A 24865-nucleotide genomic window follows, 5' to 3' on the forward strand; every position below is an offset into this window, starting at 1 on the left:
TGCAACACTCCACTTATCTGGGATTTATGGCAGAGTTGCCAGACTTAAGCCTCTCTTCAGTGAAGACACATGGAAATACCATCCCAACAGTAAGGTGTGGTGGTAGCAGCATCATTGTGGGGGTGTTTCTCAGATGACTGGGACTGAACACACACTTACACACTCACACACACACACACACACACACACACCCCGGCCACTTTATTAGTTACACACCTGTTCAACTTCTTGTTAACACAAATATCTAATCAGCCAATCACTTGGCTGCAATGCATTTAGACATGTAGACATGGTGAAGACAATCTGCCGAAGTTCAAACTGAGCATCAGAATGGGGAAGAAAGGTGATTTAAATTACTTTGAATGTGGCATGGTTGTTGATGCCAGATGGGCTGGTATTTCAGTATTTCACAAACTGCTGATCTGCTAGGCTTTTCACGCATAACCATCTCTAGTGGTTACAGAGAATGGTTCGAAAAAGAGAAAAAAATCAGTACGACATTAAGATGATAGGGTCTGAACTTGACATAAACAACATGAAAGTGTGGATCCATCCTGCCTTGTATCAACAATTCAGGCTGGTGGTGGTACACTTTGAACCCCTTAGTACCAACTGAGCATCGTTTAAACAGTGCTTACCGGGAGTATTGTTGACCATGTCCATCCATTTATGACCACAGTGTACCTTTTTTTTATGGCTACTTCCAGCAGGATAACACTGTCACAAAGCTCAAATCTCACAGTGTCCTCCACAGTCAACAGATGTCAATCCAATAGAGCACTTTTGGGATGTGGTGGAAAGGGAGATTTGCATCATGGATACATCTGCAGCCATCAAATATGCAGTAACTGTGTAATGCTATCATATTAATATGGACCAAAACCTGTGAGAAATGTTTTTCAGCACCTTGTTGAATCTATGTCATGAAGAATTAAGGCAGTTCGGAAAACAAAAGGCAATCCAACCCAGTACTAGCAAGGTGTACCCTAATAAAGTGGCAGGTGAGTGTGTGTGTGTCCAAGTATACATGACAACAAATATTTTAAACTTCTGTCCTTTGATTAATGTGCACACCACTAAGGCCATCTGTAGTCCGAGTAACGTGTTTTCCTCAACTTCAACAGTCACACTGACCAACAGAAAGCTGCTTGGTTTGAAAGTGACTTCTATATGAGCAGTGCTTCATACATCTCTAATCTCCAGCTCCTTTGCAGAATCATTTCTCTCATCTAGACTTTATATTCTAATCATAGTTATTTTTGCCCTTTCACCGATAGTGCGGAATAATTAATCACAGAGGATTATTAATTTACTCTTGAAACTACTATGACCCACTTTTTCTACGTGTCAATGAAAATCATGCAAATTCTGAAAAATATTACATTTATATTCTTCATGGGCCCTTCCATTTTGATGAAAATTAAAGCTGTAAAACTACATACTTCCTACAAGATTTCTTTCATGTCTTGATGAACATTGAATGTCAATGTTCAGTCCTGTGAAGTTTGCTTAATTGTAGATCTTAAAGGAAAATTAAAATAAAGATGCAGTTCATAGTCTTAATTTTATGAATATTTTAATTTATGCATTTCCTGTATTTAAAAACATGACTTCGGTGTTGCTACCATCATCCTCAATTCAAGCTAGTGTTTTGAACGAATCAAACATAAATATGGTTTGTGCCACTTAATGTCATTGTCTTTTTGTAATGCTCAATAAGATATTGAACACACACAGCCTCCTGCTTGTAGAGGACTGATGACACATGCTGTGTGTCTTTATTTGATGAGGATGGCTATGGATTGTGTTAGAGCTCATACTTTCTGCTTTAGTCATACATAGGTTAAAGGGGATAGAGATGGAAAGCTGGTTTGTAAGTGTGTGTGTTTGTAGGAGCTCCATAGCGTGAGCTGCCATAATTGAGGCTCAGTGCTAAAAAATACTGCATACTGCCTGTGCCTCAATCTATATTTCCTATCAAACGTGATCACCTTGAAATAATACAACTGCTTAAATCACATATTCACATCTCACGCAACTCTGGAGGAAACAAACCATCTGAAAACTGTAGAGACCCTTCAGCCAAGGCAATCTAGCAGCAGGTTGGAACCAATTATACTGGTTGTTTGGTGTGCATTTATGTTTTCAAGACAAAGAGATTGTGTATTATTAGGGGCCAAGAACTGAATGTGCATAGGCATCTATTTAGTTAGTTTTCTTATTGTTCTTGGGAGTCTAAGGCAGTCCATGGAACTCAATGAGTGTGCAAACGGTCAGTCTCCCACTCTAACCATCTAGTGCCAACATCAATTTTGACTTCTTGTCTGTAACATTTGAACCATTTGGCCTAGAAACAAAGTAGTTTCATCTGGTTTCTTGGCTCATGCCAAACTCAACAAAACTTTTCTGTATTAGTACCCATCTTGGAATTTTGACAAAAGCATACTTTTTTCAAGCTCATCTCCACAGCTTTCATCATATCTTCTCCAAATTTGTATCAGATCATCTTGAGAACATGCTGGCTAAAAGATATTAAAATACTTTATTTTCAAAAGCCAAACAGAAGTAAGGCTGTATCTCAGCAATACACTGTTCTACAGTTTATTATACTATATTTATACATTTTGTACTACTAATATAAATTTTTTATGCTTCAAATATTTGGCACAAAGTCAGCTCGAAGAGATCATTTAGATTCCTTGGGCCATATAGAGCCAATTATATTAAAATCAGCCACATTGCCATCCCCCCATTTTGAAAATTCTGCTTCAAACTGCTGCTTGTTACTAACACTGTGGTGTATTTAAAAAGAAATAGGCAAGCATGACTGGCACCATTCGCAGTATAATTGACAAAATATATTTGACAATACAGCATGATCTACAAAATTACATGTATGCCTTTTTGAAATTCTTTGGAGATTTCGAATCATGTAGTTTTTGGATCTTTCCTAAGTTTTAGTCTGATAATCTTGAGACGCAGTTGGCAAAAATATTTTTTTCATTCCAAACAGTTTTCCTGTAAGATGCCAAGAAAATTGTCTTTGAAAACACCAATCAAGAGAAGTTGTATCTTGTCAACACTCAACCTCTTAAGTTTCTTAAGTTATGTCTCTCAAGTACATAACTTTTTGTGCTTGACAAGAGGTATGTATGTCTGTTTGGCGACACACCAAAGCTAACTTTGTACTTCTGTTGTTTTACCTCTTGATGTTGCCTTGTGCAGAGTTGAATGTAGGTCAAGCTTACGGCCTATAGGCCTTATTGTGGTTGGCTCTTAAATTGCTTGCAGCTTTATTATTATGACGGGTTTGTACTCCAAGATCTTCTGATATTCACAGGCTCTAGGATGTTTCTGAGTTCGACTTATTCAGGCCATCTGTGTGTATTTTTCTTATGTAACACCACTCTGTGGAATGAAATGCTTGTCCTACATCTTGACCCAAATTCACAACATAGGACTCATAGTATATATGTATACCGTGCGTATGTGTGTATCTCATGTGCGTAAGTGTGTGCATTTAAGCTCTATTTTCTATACAGCGTCCATGTATATGGTAAATAAGCATACAGACAGGGCTTTGTGATCATGTGCGTGTGGATACCTGAACTATATCCTTGTGCTGGTGTGTTGTTGAGCTCTCAATGAGGCACACTTAGATGGAAGGCCCTTCTGCTTAGTAGTACACATAGAGGTGGACTAATATAAGCAATGCTTTTCTTCTTTTTTTTTCTTTTGCTTTGGCTCTCTTTTCATGTTTTTAATCAGGTTAATACTTCTGATGTGGGATTTGAACAAAAAAGCTGAAAATAATCCAGTAATGTACAAACTCGTACGTGATCCAACCCTTTGATCTTCATTGCTCCAAATTAAACTTCCTTTCTATGTGACTTGGTATGTTACACACATATACTGAAGTGATAGGTCACATACTGTAACTCTTGCTCTTCTTCCTCTGTTTTTTGTTCTCTCTCCCTCATTTATTTTCTCTCTCTCTCTCTCTTTCTCTCTCATCCAGCCATGATTTAAAAGGATTATTATGAGTCTCGCATCAGGGCCAAGCAGTTATGGTTTAAAGGATTAGAGTAGCAGAAGTAAAGAGGGTTGAAGTGTTCCTTCCGGAATTCTCCTCTTTCCTGGATAACAGTTTAGCTTCAGAGATCAACATAAATTTCCTGCCTTTATCCTTTGTTCTGGATCTCAGGACTCAGATGTATACAAAGGTGAGCTTAGGTCATGACCTTGTTCTACATCTGTGTCATAAACAGTTAGTTCATCCAAAAATGAAAATGATCCCATAATTTACTCACCCTCAAGCCATCCTAGGTATATATGACTTTCTTCTTTCAGTCAAACACAATCAGAGTTAAATTAAAAAATAATCTGGCTCTTCCAAGCTTTATAATGGAAGTGAATGATTTTGTAGCCCAAAAAAGCACATACATCCATCATAAAAGTAATCCATACGGCTCTAGGGGGTTAATAAAGGCCTTTTGAAGTGAAGAGATGCATTTCTGTAAGAAAAATATCCATGTTTATAACTTTATTAACTATAATCACTAGCTTCCAGTTACAATCCCGTCTGCTCATTCATGAGAGGGTCGCGTTCCGACGTATGACAAAGGATGTTGGAGTAGCTTCAGATGTGAAGCTAATGTGAGAGTAGATGCCTCTCGTGGTTCAGACAAATAGGACTGGACAACAAACTCAAGCTCCTCCGACATTTCTCTTCAAAAATTCTAATTTTAGAAATTTTTGGCCTTCAAAATCACGATTACTATTCACTCACATTATAAAGCTTGGAAGAGCCTGAATATTTTTTAATGTAACTCCGATTGTGTTCGACTGAAAGAAGAAAGTCATATACACCTAGGATGGCTTGAGGGTTAGTAAATTATGGGATAATTTTCATTTTTTGGTGAACTATCCCTTTAAGGTTGTTTGATGAGAAAGGGTGACAATACAAAGCATATGCACAGCTTTAGAAATATAATGCTTTTATGTTTTACATATCAATACATCCATATTGTGCATTTTGGTGTATATCCAAACAAACATATGTTCAAAGATATATAAATATATACAAATATACAAAATTGTTTATCATCTCTGTCTCAACTGGTGTTGGGGCCTTGAGAGACCTGGCTTGTGTTTTGTTCTAGGCTTGATCTCACTTATTATCTTGAACTGGTCTTGACTATAACAAGGTGGATGGCATGTCCAGATAAGGTCAGTTGAGTTGGAACTATGGGTGCCAAGCAGGCTGTGATTCATTTTCCATTAAGCCATTCAGGTGATTGAAAAGAACCAATTGACGACAATACGGATGATTGTGGACCAAAAGAGGATGTCAAGAATGTTAATGTTAAGTTTTTCCACAACCATCACTTGGTTCATCCTTACCTCATTTGTGTGGTTGCAAGTTGCCCAGTCAGGCTCGGTCAAGGATCAGGAAGCAGTCAGGTGACATTGTTAGCCACACTACACTTCTCCAGCACTTCCTTCCCATAAGCAATTCAGAGCCAGGTAAAAAAAGTTTTTTTTATCATGCTCTGGAATGCAGCTATTTAACACTTTCAATTTAATTTCCATATTTATACAGCAGCGAGTCTGTGTATACTGGTGGGATTTTTTCTTTGACTTTTTCTGCAGGTTACTTCGATACAGCAGTAGGTAGTGACAAGTGACTACCTACTTTATGAATGAGTCATTGATTTTATACACTTAATTCAAACTAATTCAAACTGATTCATTTGAGTGAGTCATTGAATCATTCACTCAACTCATTAGTTCAAAAACATTGATTCAGTCAAAAGCGAAACATCACTACTGTGTGTTGCTTGGAGAAGCGCAATGGCTCTGTTTTGATTACTTACGAACTATTACACGAAATTACTGGCAATATTGTGTCTAAAAGGTAAGTTAGTCAATATCAGCATCTGGTTTATTGAAATCGCTGGTCTCAATATCAGCACACAGCTGTGATCACATGCATCTCTCAGCCTGCTTGTTGCATTCACTCCAGCTAATGTTTAATATGCCAAAACATTCCATACACTACAATGACCTCAACATATTTACTCTTTTTTTTTTTTTACATTTACATTACCTTACCTCATATCCTCTATGTTAATTATATATTTTGTTTATTGTGACTTTGGGACTCACCAAGTCATTTTACTCAGTTATTTGGTCAATAAACTATTTTTGATTGCAATTTTCCCGTCTCCAAGGCTTAAGATTTGGTCCTGCTTTCCATTTATAGAACTCCTCCAGGGAGAAGCTATGGACAAACCTTACTAAAACAAGAGAAACTATGGAAAAACCTCCCTAAAACAGGACCCTTGGTGGTGGTGAAGTGTAAAGTATGGAATGCTGGAATATTGTTTGCCACTTCTGGAATGCAGAATGTGGGCCAGCACTGCTGTTGATTATTTGGAGGTGTTGAAGACTTTTCAAACTGCTGACAGAGCTGGTTAAATAATAATGTAAGGTCGCTGCCAACCTTATGGAATGTCGATGGCATTATTCTGGACATCTCTCAAAGTGTAATGATTTCTGGAGAGTTTTCTCAGGACATGATGCAGGAGGATCTCTCTGAGATCTCTGAAGTGTGTGATTAGTGTGATAAGGAATTTTTGCAGTTTTGAAAAAGTTAAGTCTCACTTTGCATTGGCTAGATGCTTCTATCCTTATTTTCACCTTCACAAAAAATCTCTCAATCCACTCACTTTTGTCTTTTTCTCTTTCTCCTTAAACACATAAGTGTGTATCTGAATAGCATTACTGAGTTATATAATGTTCTGTTAGAGATTAGAGCTGCAAGAATGCTGTGCTGAGAGAATGGAAGTAAGACTCAGCATCAGTCTGTCGTTAGAATGGGAATGTGTGGCATTTTTCTGTCATTTAAACAATTGCCTGAGCCAGGCTTAGATTAGTCTTGTGTTTTCCGTTGGATCTTGATTAGGGGATTAGCAAAGAAATGTGGAATTTTTGCTTAAGATTTTAAACATCACATTTAAAAGCTCTTATATCTTTAATTCCCATAGCTATGGCTTTCAACAGGTTGACCCGTGTGCCATGATATTTAGGATATATACCATAGAAATCTTTAAAGTACATTGGAGCACCATTTAAATTAATATGGTAATCATTTAGTACTATGGTAGATATCAAAGCACCATGGTATTATCATCTGATACTGCCATTTTACCTGCAACGCAGTATCATCAAACCTTAAACCATGTCAAAATCTTCACCATGTATTAAAAAAAAAATCATATTTTATCTAAGTGACTCACTTGAGCCGTTTCTTATACTGACATAAAAACATACAGCATGAATAGCCACACATGATTCTTAACTGGTTCTTTTAATGAATCAAAAACACATAGTACTATGAAGAGTATAGTCTGATTTCCGAACAAATTCCTCTTATGAGCCAGTTCTTTTATTGAATAGTTGAAAAAGGCAAGTTACCGGTTTCAGTGCTTCCCACAGGTTTGAAATATACTTCCGGTGATAGCCAGGTGGAAAATCCTCCTGTTACCCACTGCACAAAAATGATCTATGTGACAAACATCAAATAATGCATGATTTTTAAAAATATTTTTATTTATTGAAATTCATTTTGATACAGATTATGCTGTGTTTTGGGGGATATGAAGTACTTTTTTATCCATTTACCGCAAAATTTCTCAACTACACAATGTGCATGCATATGAAATATTACATTTTTATGAAAAAAAAACACTTTAATGATAATCAAAATAAATTATGAGTTGTTTATGGATATTGATCTAGGTGTTAGAGGCAGAATTCTTTAATCTGCTGGTAAGACAAATCTGTAGGAAATACATTTTTAGTGTAATTACCATATACATCCAGCAGAGGACCCATAGAGATCCATTAATTGTTCTGGATGTGGCCAACTGTTCTTTATAAATGCAATGTGGAGGGAACATGATCACGCTCACACACTCGCGCGCACACCAGACCTTTGTCTGTGAAATATCCACCACGTCGAGATGGTCCTCACTGCAGAACACAAAATCCAGGGGGTGGATCTAGATCCAACTCCTCCCACTTTACATATCCCTAAACCTACCCATCTCCAACCCCTGGTTCTAGATCCAACTCCTCCCACTTTACATATCCCATAACCTAACTTACCCGACTCCGCCCCTGGATCTCGAGTGTTCTGCAGTGAGGGGCTAGTGAACGCGTAGAGCGAGGGGAGACTTTCCAATACCTAGTTTGGGGCCATTCACATGTCGCGTCTTTTACACGCTCAAGTTCGTTATTTTAAATGTAGACGCGGGACGAACGTGCTCAAAAAGAGATCGAAAGCTCTGCCAAGATGGACCAACAGCTGATCATACCTGTACAGGGCGGGTTTTTTATTTCTCATCTCCATAAGTAGTATGATAATCTAGTAGTAAAGCTAATGCAAGGTCTGGAAATACGGTTATCCTTTGCTGAAACTTATTCGTCTTCATGGAGAACGCGGCTCATGGTTGCTTAGCAACGAGCGCTATTGTAAGTGCCACGGCTGGCGTTTTCCATGCGTTTTTAGACGTGATGTGACGTGAACAGCCTCTAAATCGAATGTGGATGGTTTCATTATCTCAGGCGGATAAAAAAGTAAAAGTGGATAAAAACAATAAAAGCAAAAATGTGTCACCAAATATACTTGGGCGGCTGTTAATATACCTAGGCTATGTCCTTCACCGAATATAAGTCAGTCATAATATAACTTACTTCTCAAAGAGTTTCAACCTCAACACACTGTCATTCAGTCTCCACACTGACCACTGCATTCTTACTCTCTTTCACTTTCTTACAGTGCTTTGAATTCCAACAGCATATGCAGCAGCATTCCCAGGTCTAAACCAGAATTCCATTACGGATTAACATTATGCAGAGATGTTCTTCTTTTATTCCCAGGCCAAGAAGATAGCACTTTGATTCACAGACTCATATAACGCATGAATGCACACACGCATATCCTGCTCTTCATCACCTTTTTAGTCCGATTACTAAAATAAGCATTGCTATTAATAGTACCAGAGACTGAATTCCTCTAAAAGAGGCTTGAGACTGAAGTTGGTATGACTATGTGAGGAGGGAAAGAAGACAGGGATGGAGAAAAGCATGAAGTTTATAAAGATGTCTACATTCCTTTGAGGATGGGGCCATTTTTAGTTGTCAGGGAGATGACTCTGTTTAGTCCAGTTTAGACTATTAGACTTTATTGCATTCATGAGATTCTTATTGTCCATGGGGGGAATAAAGTAAAGGAATGTTCTTTTGTTCTCTCAGACACTTTCCACCTGCATTAATTACAGGGTTTATGATTCGCTATTGTGCTATTTGAATAGACAGCTCATAACAATAAATGAACAAGCATGTAGGTACAAGTAATCAGTGGAATAATGTATCATAATCTTACTAAAGTAAAAAAGAAAAAAAAACTGTATATTTTTACCTTTTAGTACTCAAAAAGATGGGAAAACTTAAGCTACTTTCATTATATTTATGAATATTTTGAATTAGCCTTTATTTTTATATTTTCAGTTTTCATTGTCATAATTTTATTAGTATTTGCTTTTTTTTAAATAATCTTTTTAACTTTATTTTAGTTTTATTAATTTTAGTATTATAACTTATTTGTTTCAATTAGTTGCCAAGACAACATTTCTAATTTTCATTAACTTTAAGTTTTTAACAATTTTAAGTTTTTCAGTAATTATTAATAGTTTAAGCTTATTTAACAACAGCACAAATTGGCACTGCATGACATTTTTAATACTGGCAAAGCATATACCATTCTTAGTACCGAAATAGACAATACAGAAAATAGATTAGATGGAATGTATAAAGAAATATAGAACGCTAAAGGAAAAATAATAGAAAAGGACAATGTAAAGATACAAAAAAATAATAATAAAGTAAAAAGTCATGTAGTCACGTGTTTATTACTGATAAGGAGGCCATATTTCCATCCTCCAGAATGATTTGTTAGTGTGGAAAGTCTGGAAGCCTTCTTTAGAAAAGGTGATTTGTTATTTTTTGCATTTTAGGAGATTTTACACTGAATCCTTCAATGTTTAGTTTCATTGTTTAGTCTGCTCTTTTCCATGGCTGGACTGTGGTCACATTTGGTTGCAAATAACAGGCACTTTCTGGTTTTCAGATTAATAAAGACTGGTGGTATTTGGCTGCATGTGTGATTGTGAGTGCTGCCATTCAAAGGCAAAATGCAGTAACTACACGTTTTGTCAAAATTTAGTTAAAGTCGCAGAATGGAAGTAATGAGAGGTCATTTATTCCATATTGTGACGTACATAGAGAAACAGATTATTGAAATCAGAAACAATTGTAGGGTGGGGACTTGGTTCTATTCATTGGTTGTTGATTGAATGAAGGCAGATCTGAATGCGAGCTTGAGGTCAATTGTAAGAAAGAGGCGGAATTTAAATGGACTAAATGATTGGCGTAATATGCCATACGTCACCAGAGAGATGCCTGTTGTTTCACTGGAAGATCGAGTTAAGACATTTTGACCAAACTTTTAAAAAAAATGAAGCATATGCATAGATGAATTGTTAAGATCGAGATGCATTTAGAAAATAGAGGTAAATTTCCAATTATTTAGACTTTAAACTAAAAATGGGTCTCTTAGAATATGATCTATCCTGTGACAAGGTGTAGGTCAAATATGCGCAGATTCAGAGAAAATATATGAAGCCATTTTTTTTTTTTTTTTAGTTTCAGTGTTGTCCTGGTTACTGTGGTTCATCTTTGTATGAGTGTATGAGTGCCACAAATAATATCACACAGTTTTATTCAATGACTTTACCCCCTTTAAAAAGCTCTGTCCAAAAAAAAAAACCTCCATTGAGCACATCTAGGTATATAATTTTTTCAGTAGAGTTCGTTCTGCATAGATGACTATCCTTGCTCACTCATCATTAGATCACATTAGGAATGTACAAGGCCACGTTTTGCACACTAATCTATTTGACCGCCTGTGCTTGTTTCAGTCACATGCGCACATCCACGCACCCTTTGTTCTTTGCTGTTTCTAATATCTTTCTAATCAACTGTCCTCTCTCTGAGGATCATGTACCCTGTTGATTGGAAAAAGCAGGCGGACATGCTCAAGCAGATCTAGGGTGTTTGTTTGGATGTTTATGAAGTTAATCTTCTGTTCTCTTTGGTATAAACCAGTATACAAACATCGGAGGCTGTTACACATACACATCTGTATTTCAAAGGGAAGGGCTTGCGTGAGAGGAGAATGTGGGGGATATGCACACGTGTATGTGTGTGACTCCTGTCTGTTCTCACACCAGCACCTGGCTGTGGCTCAGGATTTGGTGTTGTGATCACCATTACCATCTAAACCGCAGCCAACACCCACTTGCACTGCCGTGCTGTTTTTCTTGGCAGGCGGTCAAACGACTGTCTGTGGCTACATGAAAACACACACAAATGACATCTGCTGCAAATCTCTTGCAGTTTCTTAGTCAATGGCTGTTGTTGATAGAATAGAGTGTGTGTGTTTGTGTGTGTGTGTGTGTTTGTGTGTGTGTGTGTGTGTGTGTGTGTGTGTGTGTGTGTGTGTGTGTGTGTGTGTGTGTGTGTGTATATATATATATATATATATATATATATATATATATATATATATATATATATATATATATATATATATATATATGTTGCGCTGATGGTATAGAAGACCATTTCCATCTCATAGTATTTTGATCATTTGAGTATTTTTGATCACTTTATTTTTACTTGCATCTTTATTTATTGTAATTATGTCTTCCTATATCTGTTTTGTATATTTTTATCTCACAATTGCAAATGTTTTATCATAATTACAGCTTTATCTTTTAGTAGTAATTGCAGTATCTCACAGTGTGAATGTTTATTTATTTATCTATTTATTTGCTTTGAGGCAGAAACGGGCATCTGTGAGAAGGATATAAATGGTTTCAATGAATTGGCTGTAAGTAACAATATAGTTTGACTTCCAAACAAAGTTTCCATTGTTGTTCCTGTATGGAAGTAAAATAATGACAAATGTCTTTGAAACAAAAGAGCATGTTGAATTGCACTAATTGGGAAAAAAAAGCATTGCATTAGCAGTGATTGTATTTTAATGCAGTGTATTTTATCAGCTGGTCTATGGTAATTACAGTACATCCAAATGCTCTATCATTCATCAACCTCAAATATGGCTTATCATCTGAAACATGTAAGTAGTTGCAACTTTAAATGGCGACTTGCTCTAACGCTAACCAAGAAAAATATGGGTGTTTGTGCGGAGTGTAAAAGCTGAATAGTAGCGTGCTTATTGCATGACAGCTAACTGCTGGCGCGATCACTTGCACATAAAACACTTATTTTTGGTCATACAAATAAGAGTAATCTTTCGTAACAGTAAGAGTAACATCTTTCAAAACTGTAAAGAGTCTACTTTTATTTGTGTGCACTCACAGTAACAACAAAACATTGCGCTTTTTGTAAATAAAAGCAAAAAGGGTGTGATTTGTGCTGTCTCTCTCTGTGGACTTGAGCGAATTAAAAACAGACATAAAAATATATCTATAGAAATGTCTGCTTTTTAATTAACCAATTCAAATGGAAAACAAATATTCTCAGGTTATGTAATCTGTATGAAACGCACATATAGGTGCGTGTACTACTGCAGAGACGAGTCGGCATCGTCGACTTCATCACTGCAGCCGAAAATACCGAAAACACTATATTTTATCAATGAATTATTAAAATGTTAAAGCATTCTCATTTCTGTTTTTCCCCAACGCGTTCATAATCATTGCTTCTGCTGGTGTGCTGCTACAAGATTTATGTGTGCGCTTGAGCACTGATTAGGCTATATCGGCTCATTATTATGATTTATATGCTTTATTAATAAACATGTGATTAATCGAGGACAGCCCTAATTTTCAGTTCTAACATTTTGGGGGACTGAAATTTAGCTTGGGTGCATATAGGGCTTGACATTAACTTTTTTGCTCACCAGCCACTGTGGCTAGTAGATCTGAAATGTCCCAGCTGAAGGAAATAATCCATTATTTATTGGCTTTGCCTTGAACATGGACTGGCATATATGTAAATATTGGGGTTGTACATATTAATGATCCCGACTGTTACGTAACAGTCGGTGTTATGTTGAGATCCGCGTGTTTTCCGGAAGTCTTTTAAACAAATGAGATTGATATAAGAAGGAGGAAGCAATGGGGTTTGAAACTCAATGTATGTCTTTTCCATGTACTGAACTCTTGTTATTTAACTATGCCAATATAAATTCAATTTTTGATTCTAGGGCACCTTTAAGCCACGTTAAGTGTTCCACGTTAAGCGCTCCCCCAAAAATGCTAGCCCTGAAAATACAATGCAATAAATTGCAAGCACTGTTAATGTAATGCATTTCTTTTCAATTAGTGCAATTCAACATGCTTTTTTGTTTTAAAAGAGACATTTGTCATTATTTTACTTCCATATTTTTGACTGTGTGTAACACCTACAACTCTGCACTAAAAATGTTTTTAACAATTTCCTTGTTCATTATAAATTGATCTTAACAGTTTGAGCATGGCTTGTTTTGTGAACTTGTCACAATGTAATTCAGGCTTAGCAAAGAGACATTTACTATTATTTTGGACTTGACAGCCAACTGTCAAATGCATGCTGTATCTTATTGTTAATGTGAAGAGGGCATTTACATAGTAGTCTTTAAGGAATAGTATCCAAAAATGGTAGATAAATTCTAAGGCTCATATGGAGATTGGAAAATTGTCATACAAACTAAATTAGGACTGATTTAGTTTGTATGAAAAAAAAAAAAAAAAAAAATCAGGTTGAGGCAATATTGAGAAAATTTCAAATGATGAATTATATGAAATGAATGACCCCTTTGACAGATTCTGTAATTTTTTATGTAATGATTTATAGCAGCACATTTAAGTTTAACTCTCACTAAAGTACACTTATTTTGGTTACTAGTTGTTTTACCTCTTTAGATGCCTTGATTTTCTTCAGGCATGTTATATGTACCATGCCTTTCCATCTTCTGGAAAAACAAACATTCACATCCGAATCTGCCTGCATCCCTCTATCCTTATCTCCCACTGAGCTGTCAAGAGCGACAGAGGAAGAGAAAAGAGCAGAGACAGAAGAGGCTAAATAGCATGCATTTGGGAGAAAAAAAAAAAAAAAGAAAACAAGGAAATCAAAACAAACATCCAGCTAGCTAAATATGAAACCAGTTATATTTGGGCTGACATTAAGTATGGTCATAACACACACATAGAGAACAGGCTGACTCATCCACTCATTCCCTTATTTGTGGGATATGTTTTGATATCAAGCTTTAAAACAGAATTTCAAGAACCATCTTGGATGAAAAACAACCAGTAAAAAGGCTTTCAAGACCCAAGAAAGCCAGCTCTGGCCGGTTTAAACAGCGGCCACTCAAGCAGAGTTAACATGCTTATCCTTATAAATATTTATACCGAATGCAGATTATAGCTTCAGACAAACACACATTCACAACTGTTTGTGTTGGGTTTTCTCAATGCGTTTTTTGTGGAGTTAGTTATATAACTTCAGACACACAGACACACTGCAGGCAGAAAGGGTTTCACAGAGCAGTATTAGGAAGAGCATCCATCCACCCTAAGGTCATTATGTCCTATGTGTCTTTCTGCAGTGAACACAGGGTGACACGTTTACAATAAACATACTGCATAGCTCGAGTGTATGCAGACCAGACCATGATTCCTGCATCCACAGAAGCCTGAATTAATGGTTAGTGCTAGTCTCAGAAAGCATTGCATAACCACTCTCCATATATTTATAAAAACAGCTATGTTAATGATGGGATCTTGCAGAGGTCTAGTCATAATTAAACTGAGATGGACTGAGATGTTTGTATGCTTTGGGATGCTTTTTAAAATGTATATTCCTCACACTATTTTTGTAATGGGTCATCTTGATTTCTCATTCTCAGGTTCTGACATCTGAAGTAATTGCTGTTTGTAGTTTTGCACTCATCTGGAGAGAGGTTGATGTATTTTGTCTTAGTAAGACTCATCTGCCAGTTGAGATCACAACAATGGGTGTCTGTAGCAGTTTTGTTAAAGGTGCCTTTGAACGTTTTTTTTACAAGATGTAATATAAGTCTAAGGTGTCCCCTGAATGTGTCTCTAAAGTTGCAGCTCAAAATACCCCATAGATTTTTTTTAATTAATTTTTTTAACTGCCTATTTTGAGGCATAATTAGAAATGCGCCGATTCAGGCTGCGGCCCCTTTAATTGCTCACGCTTTCCGCCCCCTCCCGAGCTCTCGACTCTATCATTGCATAAACAAAGTTACGCAACAGCCGGTGTTATGTTGAGATTCGCCTGTTCTTTGGAGGTCTTTTAAACAAATGATATTTACATAAGAAGGAGGAAACAATGGAGTTTGAGACTCACTGTATGTCATTTCCATGTACTGAACTCTTGTTATTCAACTATGCCAAGATAAATTCAATTTTCAATTCTATGGCACCTTTAACAAATTTCTTCTCAATGCTGTCTTTATTCTAATCGCTTCATAAAATTAACATGTTGAACCACTGCAGGCATGGACTATTTTAATGATGTCTTTAGTACCTTTCCGGTGCTGGTTAAATTGCTGTCTTTGGAGGAGTCAGACAGCTCTTGAATTTCATCAAAAATATCCTAACTTTTGTTCCATTATGGGTTTGGAATGACATGAGTGTAATTTTTTTGTGAACTAACCCTTTAAATGTATAATTACAGTGTAACAAGGACACCTCAAAATAAAGTGTAACTTTCTATTCATCAAAGAAGCCTGAAAAGTATGACTGTTTCCCCAAAATATTGAACTGTTTTCATCATTGGTAATAATGTTTCCTGAGCAGCAAATCAGCATATTAGAATGATTTCTAAAGGATCATGTGACACTGAAGACTGGAGTAATGATGCTGAAAATTCAGTTTTGCCATCACAGGAATAAATAGATTTTAAAATAGATTACAATAGAAAACAGCTATTTTAAATTGTAATATTATTTGACAATATTAATATTTTACTATATTTTCGATCAAATGAATGCAGCCTTGGTGAGCATAAAAAAAACCTTTCAAAATACATTACAAATCTTATGGAACTCAAATCATATTAAGCATTTGAACTGAGATTTTTATGATTCATGACTTTAATAACATTAGCTACAGTGTTAGCATTGGTAGAAATCAGTTGCTTGTTTTTTTTCTACCATCAATATGAGTCTTACATAAGTGTACTGCTCCGCTCTAGCCATGCGTCTGCGGGTTTGGCAGGGCCAGAGAGGTTTAACTGGCCGAGCAGAATGTCTTATTTCTCAGGTGCAAGATTGTTTAGATCTGGTTGAAGGATGGGTGGCTCTCTTATTACCCAGCCCTTGCATTCCACAGCTGACGCAGGATGATGTGCCAGCCTCACCCACCCAAGTTGCTATTCCGTCCTCCATTTGTCTTCTCTTAGTCTCTCTTTGCTTTCAGCACCATCATTGCTGCTGGTATGACAACAAAGTTTGTTTTTGTCAAACACCTTTGTTCATGCTTTCCCCCTCTAAATAAGACATTCTCTCACTTTCTTTTGCGGTCTCGCACTCTCTCATTCTCCAATGTCCGAGTTTAGTGAGTGCACATTCAATTTTGACTAACTCAGGAGCTGTTGCTTTCCAATGAAAAGAGCTTTTGTCCTCTTATTCCCTTTCAGCAACTCAATCTAATGTACAGCCCACAGTACATCCTTACAAAATTGAATACAATATATTCTATCAATATATTTATTTACAATATAATGTATTTTTTAAAGTTTTTTTTAAGTCTCAGTTATTTGAAATATAAATATTTTGTAACATTATAAATGTCTTTACTGATACTTTTAATCAATTTTGTGTCCTTGTTAAAATGTTAATTTATTTATAAAAGACTGACCCCAAACAATTGAACTGTGAATAAGAGAGCCAGAAATATGTCTCATTACATGAACATATATGTAGTGTTTAGACTCTCTCTTCTGTGTGTGTGTTTGTAGGAGTCTCCAGCCCTGAAGAGCTGACAATGGAGCGCGCTCACTCTGCCCTGGAGAACATGTTTGAGACGTTGAGGGGAGTCAGACATGCCCGAGACCACCTGAAGCAGTTCAGTTCTGTGTATACTCCCAGTGATGGAGCACACCAGGTCAGTGAACCTTGAGTGGTATTTAGATAACATGCAATTTATGTTTCTTAAACACACAATGCAACATATTAACCTTCAGCTGGTCTCCCTAGAGCACAAATGTGAAAAAACTTAAACCAAACAAGACTCTTGTCCTCATTTTTGTTCAGTGTCTCAAAGCATAAAAAATACTTGTATTGAGGGTCTAAAAATCTACTCGCCAAGCCCCAAATAAGAGCAGTTGTCTATCATGATAAATAAAATAAATTAATAAATAATGATTTTTACGAGGGCAATGAATCAATAATCAAATTACTTAAGCTGTACAATGACTCTATTTTCTTCTAGAGCTGCTGTACGGACAAAATTATGTTCCTCCTATCACTGTAAAGCTGCATTGTATATAAATAAAGGTGACTTAACTATCAAAATAATGAAGTTAAAGGTGCCATCGAACGTTTTTTTACAAGATGTAATATTAGTCTAAGGTGTCCCCTGAAAGTGTCTGTGAAGTTTCAGCTCAAAATACCCCATAGATTTTTTTTTTTTTTTTTTTTTCATTTTTTTAACTGCCTATTTTGGGGCATAATTAGAAATGCACCGATTCATGTTGCGGCCCCTTTAAATGCTCATGCTCCCCCGCCCCCGGAGCTCGCACTTGCCTTAAACAGTGCATAAACAAATTTCACACAGCTAATATAACCCTCAAAATGGATCTTTACAAAGTGTTCGTCATGCATACTGAATGCATGCGTCGGATTATGTGAGTATTGTATTTATTTGGATGTTTACATTTGATTCTGAATGAATTTGAGGCTGTGATCCACGGCTAACAGCTAATGCTACACCGTTGGAGAGATTTATAAAGAATGAAGTTGTGTTTATGAATAATACAGACTGTAAGTGTTTAAAAATGAAAATAGCGAAGGCTCTCTTGTCTCCGTGAATAGACAATGGTAACTTTAACCACATTTAACAGTACATTAGCAACATGCTAACGAAACATTTAGAAAGACAGTTTACAAATATCACTAAAAATATCATGTTATCATGGATCATGTCAGTTATTATTGCTCCATCTGGCATTTTTCACTATTGTTCTTGCTTGCTTACCTAGTCTGATGATTCAGCTGTGCACATCCAGGCGCCCTGCCCTTGTGTAATGCTTTGAACATGAGCCGGCATATGCAAATATTGGGGGCGTACACCCCGACTGTTACGTAACAGTCGGTGTTATGTTGAGATTCGTCTGTTTTTCTGAGGTCTTTTAAACAAATGGGATTTATATAAGAAGGAGGAAACAATGGAGTTTGAGACTCACTGTATGTCATTTCCATGTACTGAACTCTTGTTATTTGACTATGCCAATATAAATTCAATTTTTTATTCTAGGGCACCTTTAATTCAGAAATCAGCATAAATAAATAAAAAGAATGATAATCAGATTATAAGGCTTATGATGATAGAAGTGAACAGACAGGGGTTATCATTTACAAAATTGTTTATTCTTTACACTTATGCCACCATGCATAAATAATACGAATAAATAATAAATAAGTAAAAATGTAAAATATCATAATATACATAAAGCATATGCAAACACTGAGAAAGCTTTTAGTAGCTCAAGTGTCAATAATAAACAATTTAGTAAATAATACCCATAAATAATGTGAGTTATGATTCATTATTTACACATACTGTATATTTACATTCAAATTATTTGTATTGTAATTTATTTATACATCTTTGGTTATGTATTTACTTTATCATCAACATAGTACATGATTTAAGTCTAACTGTGCAAATGATAATCTGATCTTGCTACTTTAAGTGAAGTGAACAATTCAAATGAAAGAATATCTGCTAAAGAAAGCATCTGTCGCAATTTGCACATCTGCTAAATTGTACTTCCATGGAAAAAGTTTCCAGAATGCCAAAACAAATTTCCTAGAAGTCCATGTGGCAACACATATGAGGAATTCTTCTCACATTAACAAAAAATATGAAGAAGAACATCATAAATCTTCATGTTTTTGTTCTTTTTTTAAAGGTGCCCTAGAATCAAAAATTGAATTTACCTCAGCATAGTTGAATAACAAGAGTTCAGTACATGGAAATGACATACAGTGAGTCTCAAACACCATTGTTTCCTCCTTCTTATGTAAATCTCATTTGTTTAAAAGACCTCCGAAAAACAGGCGAATCTCAGCATAACACCGACTGTTACATAACAGTCGGGATCATTAATATGTACGCCCCCAATATTTGCATATGCCAGCCCATGATCAAGGCATTAGACAAGGGCAGGCAGTATTAATGTCTGGATCTGTGCACAGCTGAATCATCAGACTAGGTAAGCAAGCAAGAACAATAGCGAAAAATGGCAGATGGAGCGATAATAACTGACATGATCCATGATAACATGATATTTTTAGTGATATTTGTAAATTGTACTGTTAAATGTGGTTAAAGTTACCATCGTTTATTACTGTATTAACGGAGACAAGGGAGTTCACGATTTAAAGGGGCCGCAGCCTGAATCGGTGCATAGGTAATGATGCCCCAAAATAGGTAGTTAAAAAAATCTACTTCACAGACACATTCAGGGGACACCTTAGACTTTTATTACATCTTGTAAAAACTGGTTCTAGGGCACCTTTAAGAGCTGGTTCATCACATGTATGATGCTGTGAGTGACATCACAAATACAAATAGTAAAATAGCTAAATAATTCCACAAAGTAATGAATATACAGTGACAAAGCTGATCATTGTCAGTTTAAACATTGTGTTTGGGACACTGTGCATACACAGGAGCAGAATGATTCTGATTCATACGGATATTATAATAATTCTCTGTCCTGTTTCTTCATAAATATCATCTGTCATCCTCTTAGATTGTATTCATGCAGAACCTGCTACAGACTGTGTGTGACTGTCTTTGACTACTGGTAGCCAGAGTGCGTCACAACCTTCTACCTATACTGTGTGACAGAACTGAACATCCACTCTTGTACCTTTTGAGAGTGTTTCATGTGCTCTTGTGTTCATTTGTGTAGCAGACAGTGAAAGAGAAATAATCAGACTGAGGGACAGAAGGGTAAAGTGCTGATTATATAACGCACTGATGTCTTCTTTTCCTAACCAGGAAGCTCTTGTTTTATAGTCGTTCAGAGATGTTCTCTGCTGGTTCAGTAGTTTTTAGTAGTTTAATTCATCCGTGTTGAGGGGGGGATAATAAGCTAAAAGTAATGATGTTAGTAGCTTAATGCAGTTTTTGTAATGTAGCACACAATGTCCTCTTAACTTCACACCAGCTCAGATTTTTTTTAAAATTGTCGCTTTTTCTGTAACAAGATTTTTCCATCTGGTTGTGATGTATGACGGTGCATCGCTGTTTTTAATGTCACATTGTATGTTTCTTGAGCACCATATCAGCATATTATAAAAAAATCTTGCCTACCCCAAACTTTTGAATGGTATTGTATCTAACTCTTTATTCTAGTTAGCTTCTACTGGTTAGTAGTTTGTAGTGTCACTATTTTTTCAAGAGAGTATGGTTCTTTTACTAGCTGTCGCTAGCTGTTTTAAATTATGACTAGCTTGTAATATGACAATTTCAAAAGTAAATTCCCTAACACTGTTGTGGATTTTTCATTTAATTGCTTTGTAATCAGTCACAATACTGTCTTTTTGGACATTGTTAGTTTTAGTCTAGTTTGCAGCCTTAAAGGGTTAGTTCATTCAAACATGAAAATTATCCCATGATTTACTCACCCTCAAGCCATCCTAGGTGTATATCACTATCTTCTTTCAGACGAACACAGTCGGGGATATATTTAAAAATATCCTGGCTCTGCAAATATTTATAATGGTAGTGAATAGTGGGGGCGTTTTTGAAACCCAAAATAAATGCATCTATCCATCTTAAAAAATAATCCATACGGTTCCAGGGGGCTTTCTGAAATGAAGCAATGGGTTTTTGAAAGACAAATATCCATATTTAAAACTTTATGAAGTAAAATAACTAGCTTCCAGCAGATGGCCGTATCAATGATTTGCGGCGGAAGAGTGAACTCTGACCTGATGCATGTGTAATGACGAATTCAGACTCTTTTGGCGCAAGTTGAGTTGCGTATTACAATACTAGCTAGAAGCTAGTTATTTTAGATTATAAAGTTTTAAATATGGATATTTTCTTCACCTCGCTTCAGAAGAACTTTATTAACCCCCTGGAGCTGTATGGATTATATTTATGATGGATGGATGCAATTTTTTTTGGCTTAAAAACAGGCCCCCCGTTCACTACCATTATAAATATTAAGAGAGCAAGGATATGTTTGAATATGTCTCTTGTGTTCATCTGAAAGAAGACAAACATACACCTAGGATGGCTTGAGGGTGAGTAAATCATGGAGGGAATTTTAATTTTTGGGTGAACCATCCTTTCAAAGTGTTAGTTCACCCAAAAATTAAAATTCTGTCATTAATTGCTCACCCTCATGTTGCTCCAAACCCATAAGACTTTTGTTCATCATCATTCAGAACACAATTTAAGATATTTTTAGTGAAATCTGTGAGCTATCTGGCCTCCGATAGACTGCAACACAACCACCACTTTCAAGGCTCATAAAGGTATTAAAGACATCATTAAAATAGTCCATGTGACTGCAGTGGTTCAACCTTAATTTTATGAAAGCGACGAGAATACTTTTTGTGTGCAAAAAACGAACAAAAATAATGACTTTATTCACACAGTGCAGCGCTTCTGGGTTCTATGTCAGGCTGTCAGCTGCCGTTTTGACATAAACACGGAAGCTCTGCACTGTGTTTACTATGTCAACTGCATAGGAGACTGACATGGAAGAGAAGAAATTGTTTGAATAAAGTCATTATTTTTGTTTGTTTTTTGCGCACAAAAAGTATTCTCATCGCTTCATAACACTGAACTAACCCTTTTAATTCAATCATATTGGTCATGGTGATCTGTGGAGTTTAATTCACTGTTCCTCCAGTTGTTTTTCACAGAGTGTCATGAAACCATAATTGAGCCCTCAATTTAAAAACACAGCATCGCTGCATTCATGATGTGGATTGAATAGCACATTCTTATTTATCAGCAGTAGTCTGCATCTAATTTTTGCTTTGTTTTTTTGTTTCTTGTTTTTGATGCAAGAACATTTTGTCCTAGTATTTTGCCACCAAATTTTTTTTTTGTTTGTTTTGTTATCTCACTTTTGCTTTTGAAATGCATCAGCAAGCCACACTGCTATGCTAGAATGAGATCTCAGGAGAAATACAGTTAGGAAGTAAAGCTGTTTGTCAGCTGTAAGCCTCAGATTCTGTAGATATGCTTTGAACCAAAGTAAACGATAAGGATGTAAAGCCAATGGCGGAAAATGCTGTTGACACTGGAAAAATGTTTAATAAATGGGGCACAGAAAATATGTGCTAAGTGCTGGCAGAGAAACGTCTAAGCTTTTTGGTCACCCTTTAAACCTGTCTGTGTGTATTCACTGTTGGTTTTTAAATTGTTGTAGAGGCATTTTTGTGGTTTCTCAATCCCATTCCTGTTCTCGCTCAGTAGTTATCTGTCACTCTTCATACACTACCATTCAAAAGTTTGGGGTCGCTACCAGTTTTTTAAATATTTTTCAAAGTAGACCAAGGCTGCATTTTATTTGATCATTTTATTTGATTTGAAGACAGTAAAAGTAGTAATATTGTGAAATATTACAAATTAAAATAACCATTTTCTGTTTTAATAGATTTTAAAATATTTTCAGCAGTACTCCTGTTGTGCAGCTTAATATTTTATGGAAACTGTGATTTATTTATTTATTTTCAGAATTCTTTGAATAAAAGGTTCAAAACAGCATTTGTTTGAAATAGAAATATTTTGTAACTTTATAAATGTTTTAACTGTCACCTTTAATAAATTTAATGCATCTTTGCCGCATAAAAGTATTAATTTCTTTGAACAAAATATCATATTGGCCCATGACTCTTGGTAACTATAGTGTAAATTAATTATGAAATAACCCAAAACAACATATAAAGTTGTATTTAAATATAAAGAAAAAAAAGTTCTCAACTGTTCCCTTGATCATTCTAGATCAGGATTATTTTGATGGAACATTTGCGTGATGGTAAAGAAAAGCTGCGCGAGAAGGAGCAGTCAGACAGGAGAGTACATCAAATTTTAATGTGTTATGCTTTGTGTCTCTTCACTGGAGGTCGCATCAGCTTTAAAGAGCTCACGTTACGTACTTAAGAGAACATGTACTTGAGACACAGACTTGGCAGTGATACACTCACATACACAAAGACACACGTCAACAGTAAACTCAGACATCTAATTGGGAATATTTTCAGCAATACACATGTATGTCTGTGCCTGAGGTTTTAGATGCTAAACAGATTTTGAGTTATGTCAGGGAGGTTTGGTACTTAGTGTGACTTTGGTGAGACTCACAGTCCGGGAATGTTCCTTGCAAATTATTCTGTCGTCGTAACTTATTTATACACGGTGTGCTTGTGTGTGTTTGGTTTTTCATTTTCTTTTACTTTCTATCTAAAAGCACAAGTTCAGACTCAAGTACTCATACTCCTTTCCATCTCGTATATGTAGCAGCTAATCACTAGACACTCAGCTAGAATGTAGGTCAACAACGCAGAGACACACATATATGTATCTAAAATAAAGCACAGAAATGTGCACATACAACTAGGCTATGTTCAGAAAATACTATATATAATTTATATGAAATTTTATATATATTTGTTTTGGAGATGCTCTGATCCAGTCATTTAGCCATCACAATTTGGCCCTTGTCAGACTCGCTCAAATTCTCACGCTTGCCCATTTTTCCTGCTTCTAACACATCAACTTTGAGGACAAAATGTTCACTTGGTGCCTATTATATCCCACCCACTACACTACAGTTTGCACATTGGAAATGCTGTGCAAAGTTTTTATTTCTGAGATGCTAACTGGATACAAAGTAACATGGTCATGGTTAGGGCATGTAGTAATAATAATACTAATAGTGTGTAGTATATACTGCACAGTATGTGGTAAGCATAGCAATCCATTCCAAACATATACATACACCTACAGATGTTTTTCAGGTGCGCTTCAGATGCTTTTCTCTTATTGTCCGTCATTCACAAAATTCGACATGTTCCTCACCTCTTGCATATTTGTTAAGTACATATTTTGGCTAATTTGATTGTTTTCAGCTCTGTTTAACATGCTTTAGCATGATTAAATACATTCCACTGAATCCTGTGGATTTTTATTCATAATCAATGCAGAAAATGCACACACACACTCACTAAAGACATCCTTTCTTTTTGGGCCTGCTGATGAGGACTCTATCAAACAAATCAGAATACTGTCTGTCTTGATTCGAGCAGCAGGACAGGTGTCTAAAAAAGCTCACTGCTAGCCTTTCTCTCTCAACTACCCCTAATCCACCTACCAGACACCAGTACACACCAGGAAAACACATGAGTCACTCAATTGAAGAATAATAAGCCTTCTTTTATACGCTTTTTGTGTTATCTTTTTTTAGCTTGTTGAGTAATCTTTCATCTAGAGGTTTATTTTTT

At 36.1% G+C, this 24865-nt stretch overlaps 1 protein-coding gene across 2 annotated transcripts in view; it reads left to right on the forward strand.

The window, feature by feature from the left end:
* Positions 1-24865, forward strand: part of scfd2 (sec1 family domain containing 2) — a 158362-nt gene that overhangs the window by 114407 nt on the left and 19090 nt on the right. The window contains exons 6-7 of one of the 2 annotated variants that reach the window (XM_067383680.1): positions 17128-17273; positions 20149-21009. In XM_067383680.1, the coding sequence (XP_067239781.1) occupies positions 17128-17273; positions 20149-20196 (194 nt within the window). In that variant the 3' untranslated portion in view covers positions 20197-21009. Of the gene's footprint in view, positions 1-17127; positions 17274-20148; positions 21010-24865 lie in introns of those variants that run through there. The other variant, XM_067383679.1, reaches the window with a different exon arrangement.

This window comes from Chanodichthys erythropterus, chromosome 4, assembly GCF_024489055.1.
Source record: "Chanodichthys erythropterus isolate Z2021 chromosome 4, ASM2448905v1, whole genome shotgun sequence".
Classification (NCBI taxonomy): Eukaryota; Metazoa; Chordata; class Actinopteri; order Cypriniformes; family Xenocyprididae; genus Chanodichthys; species Chanodichthys erythropterus.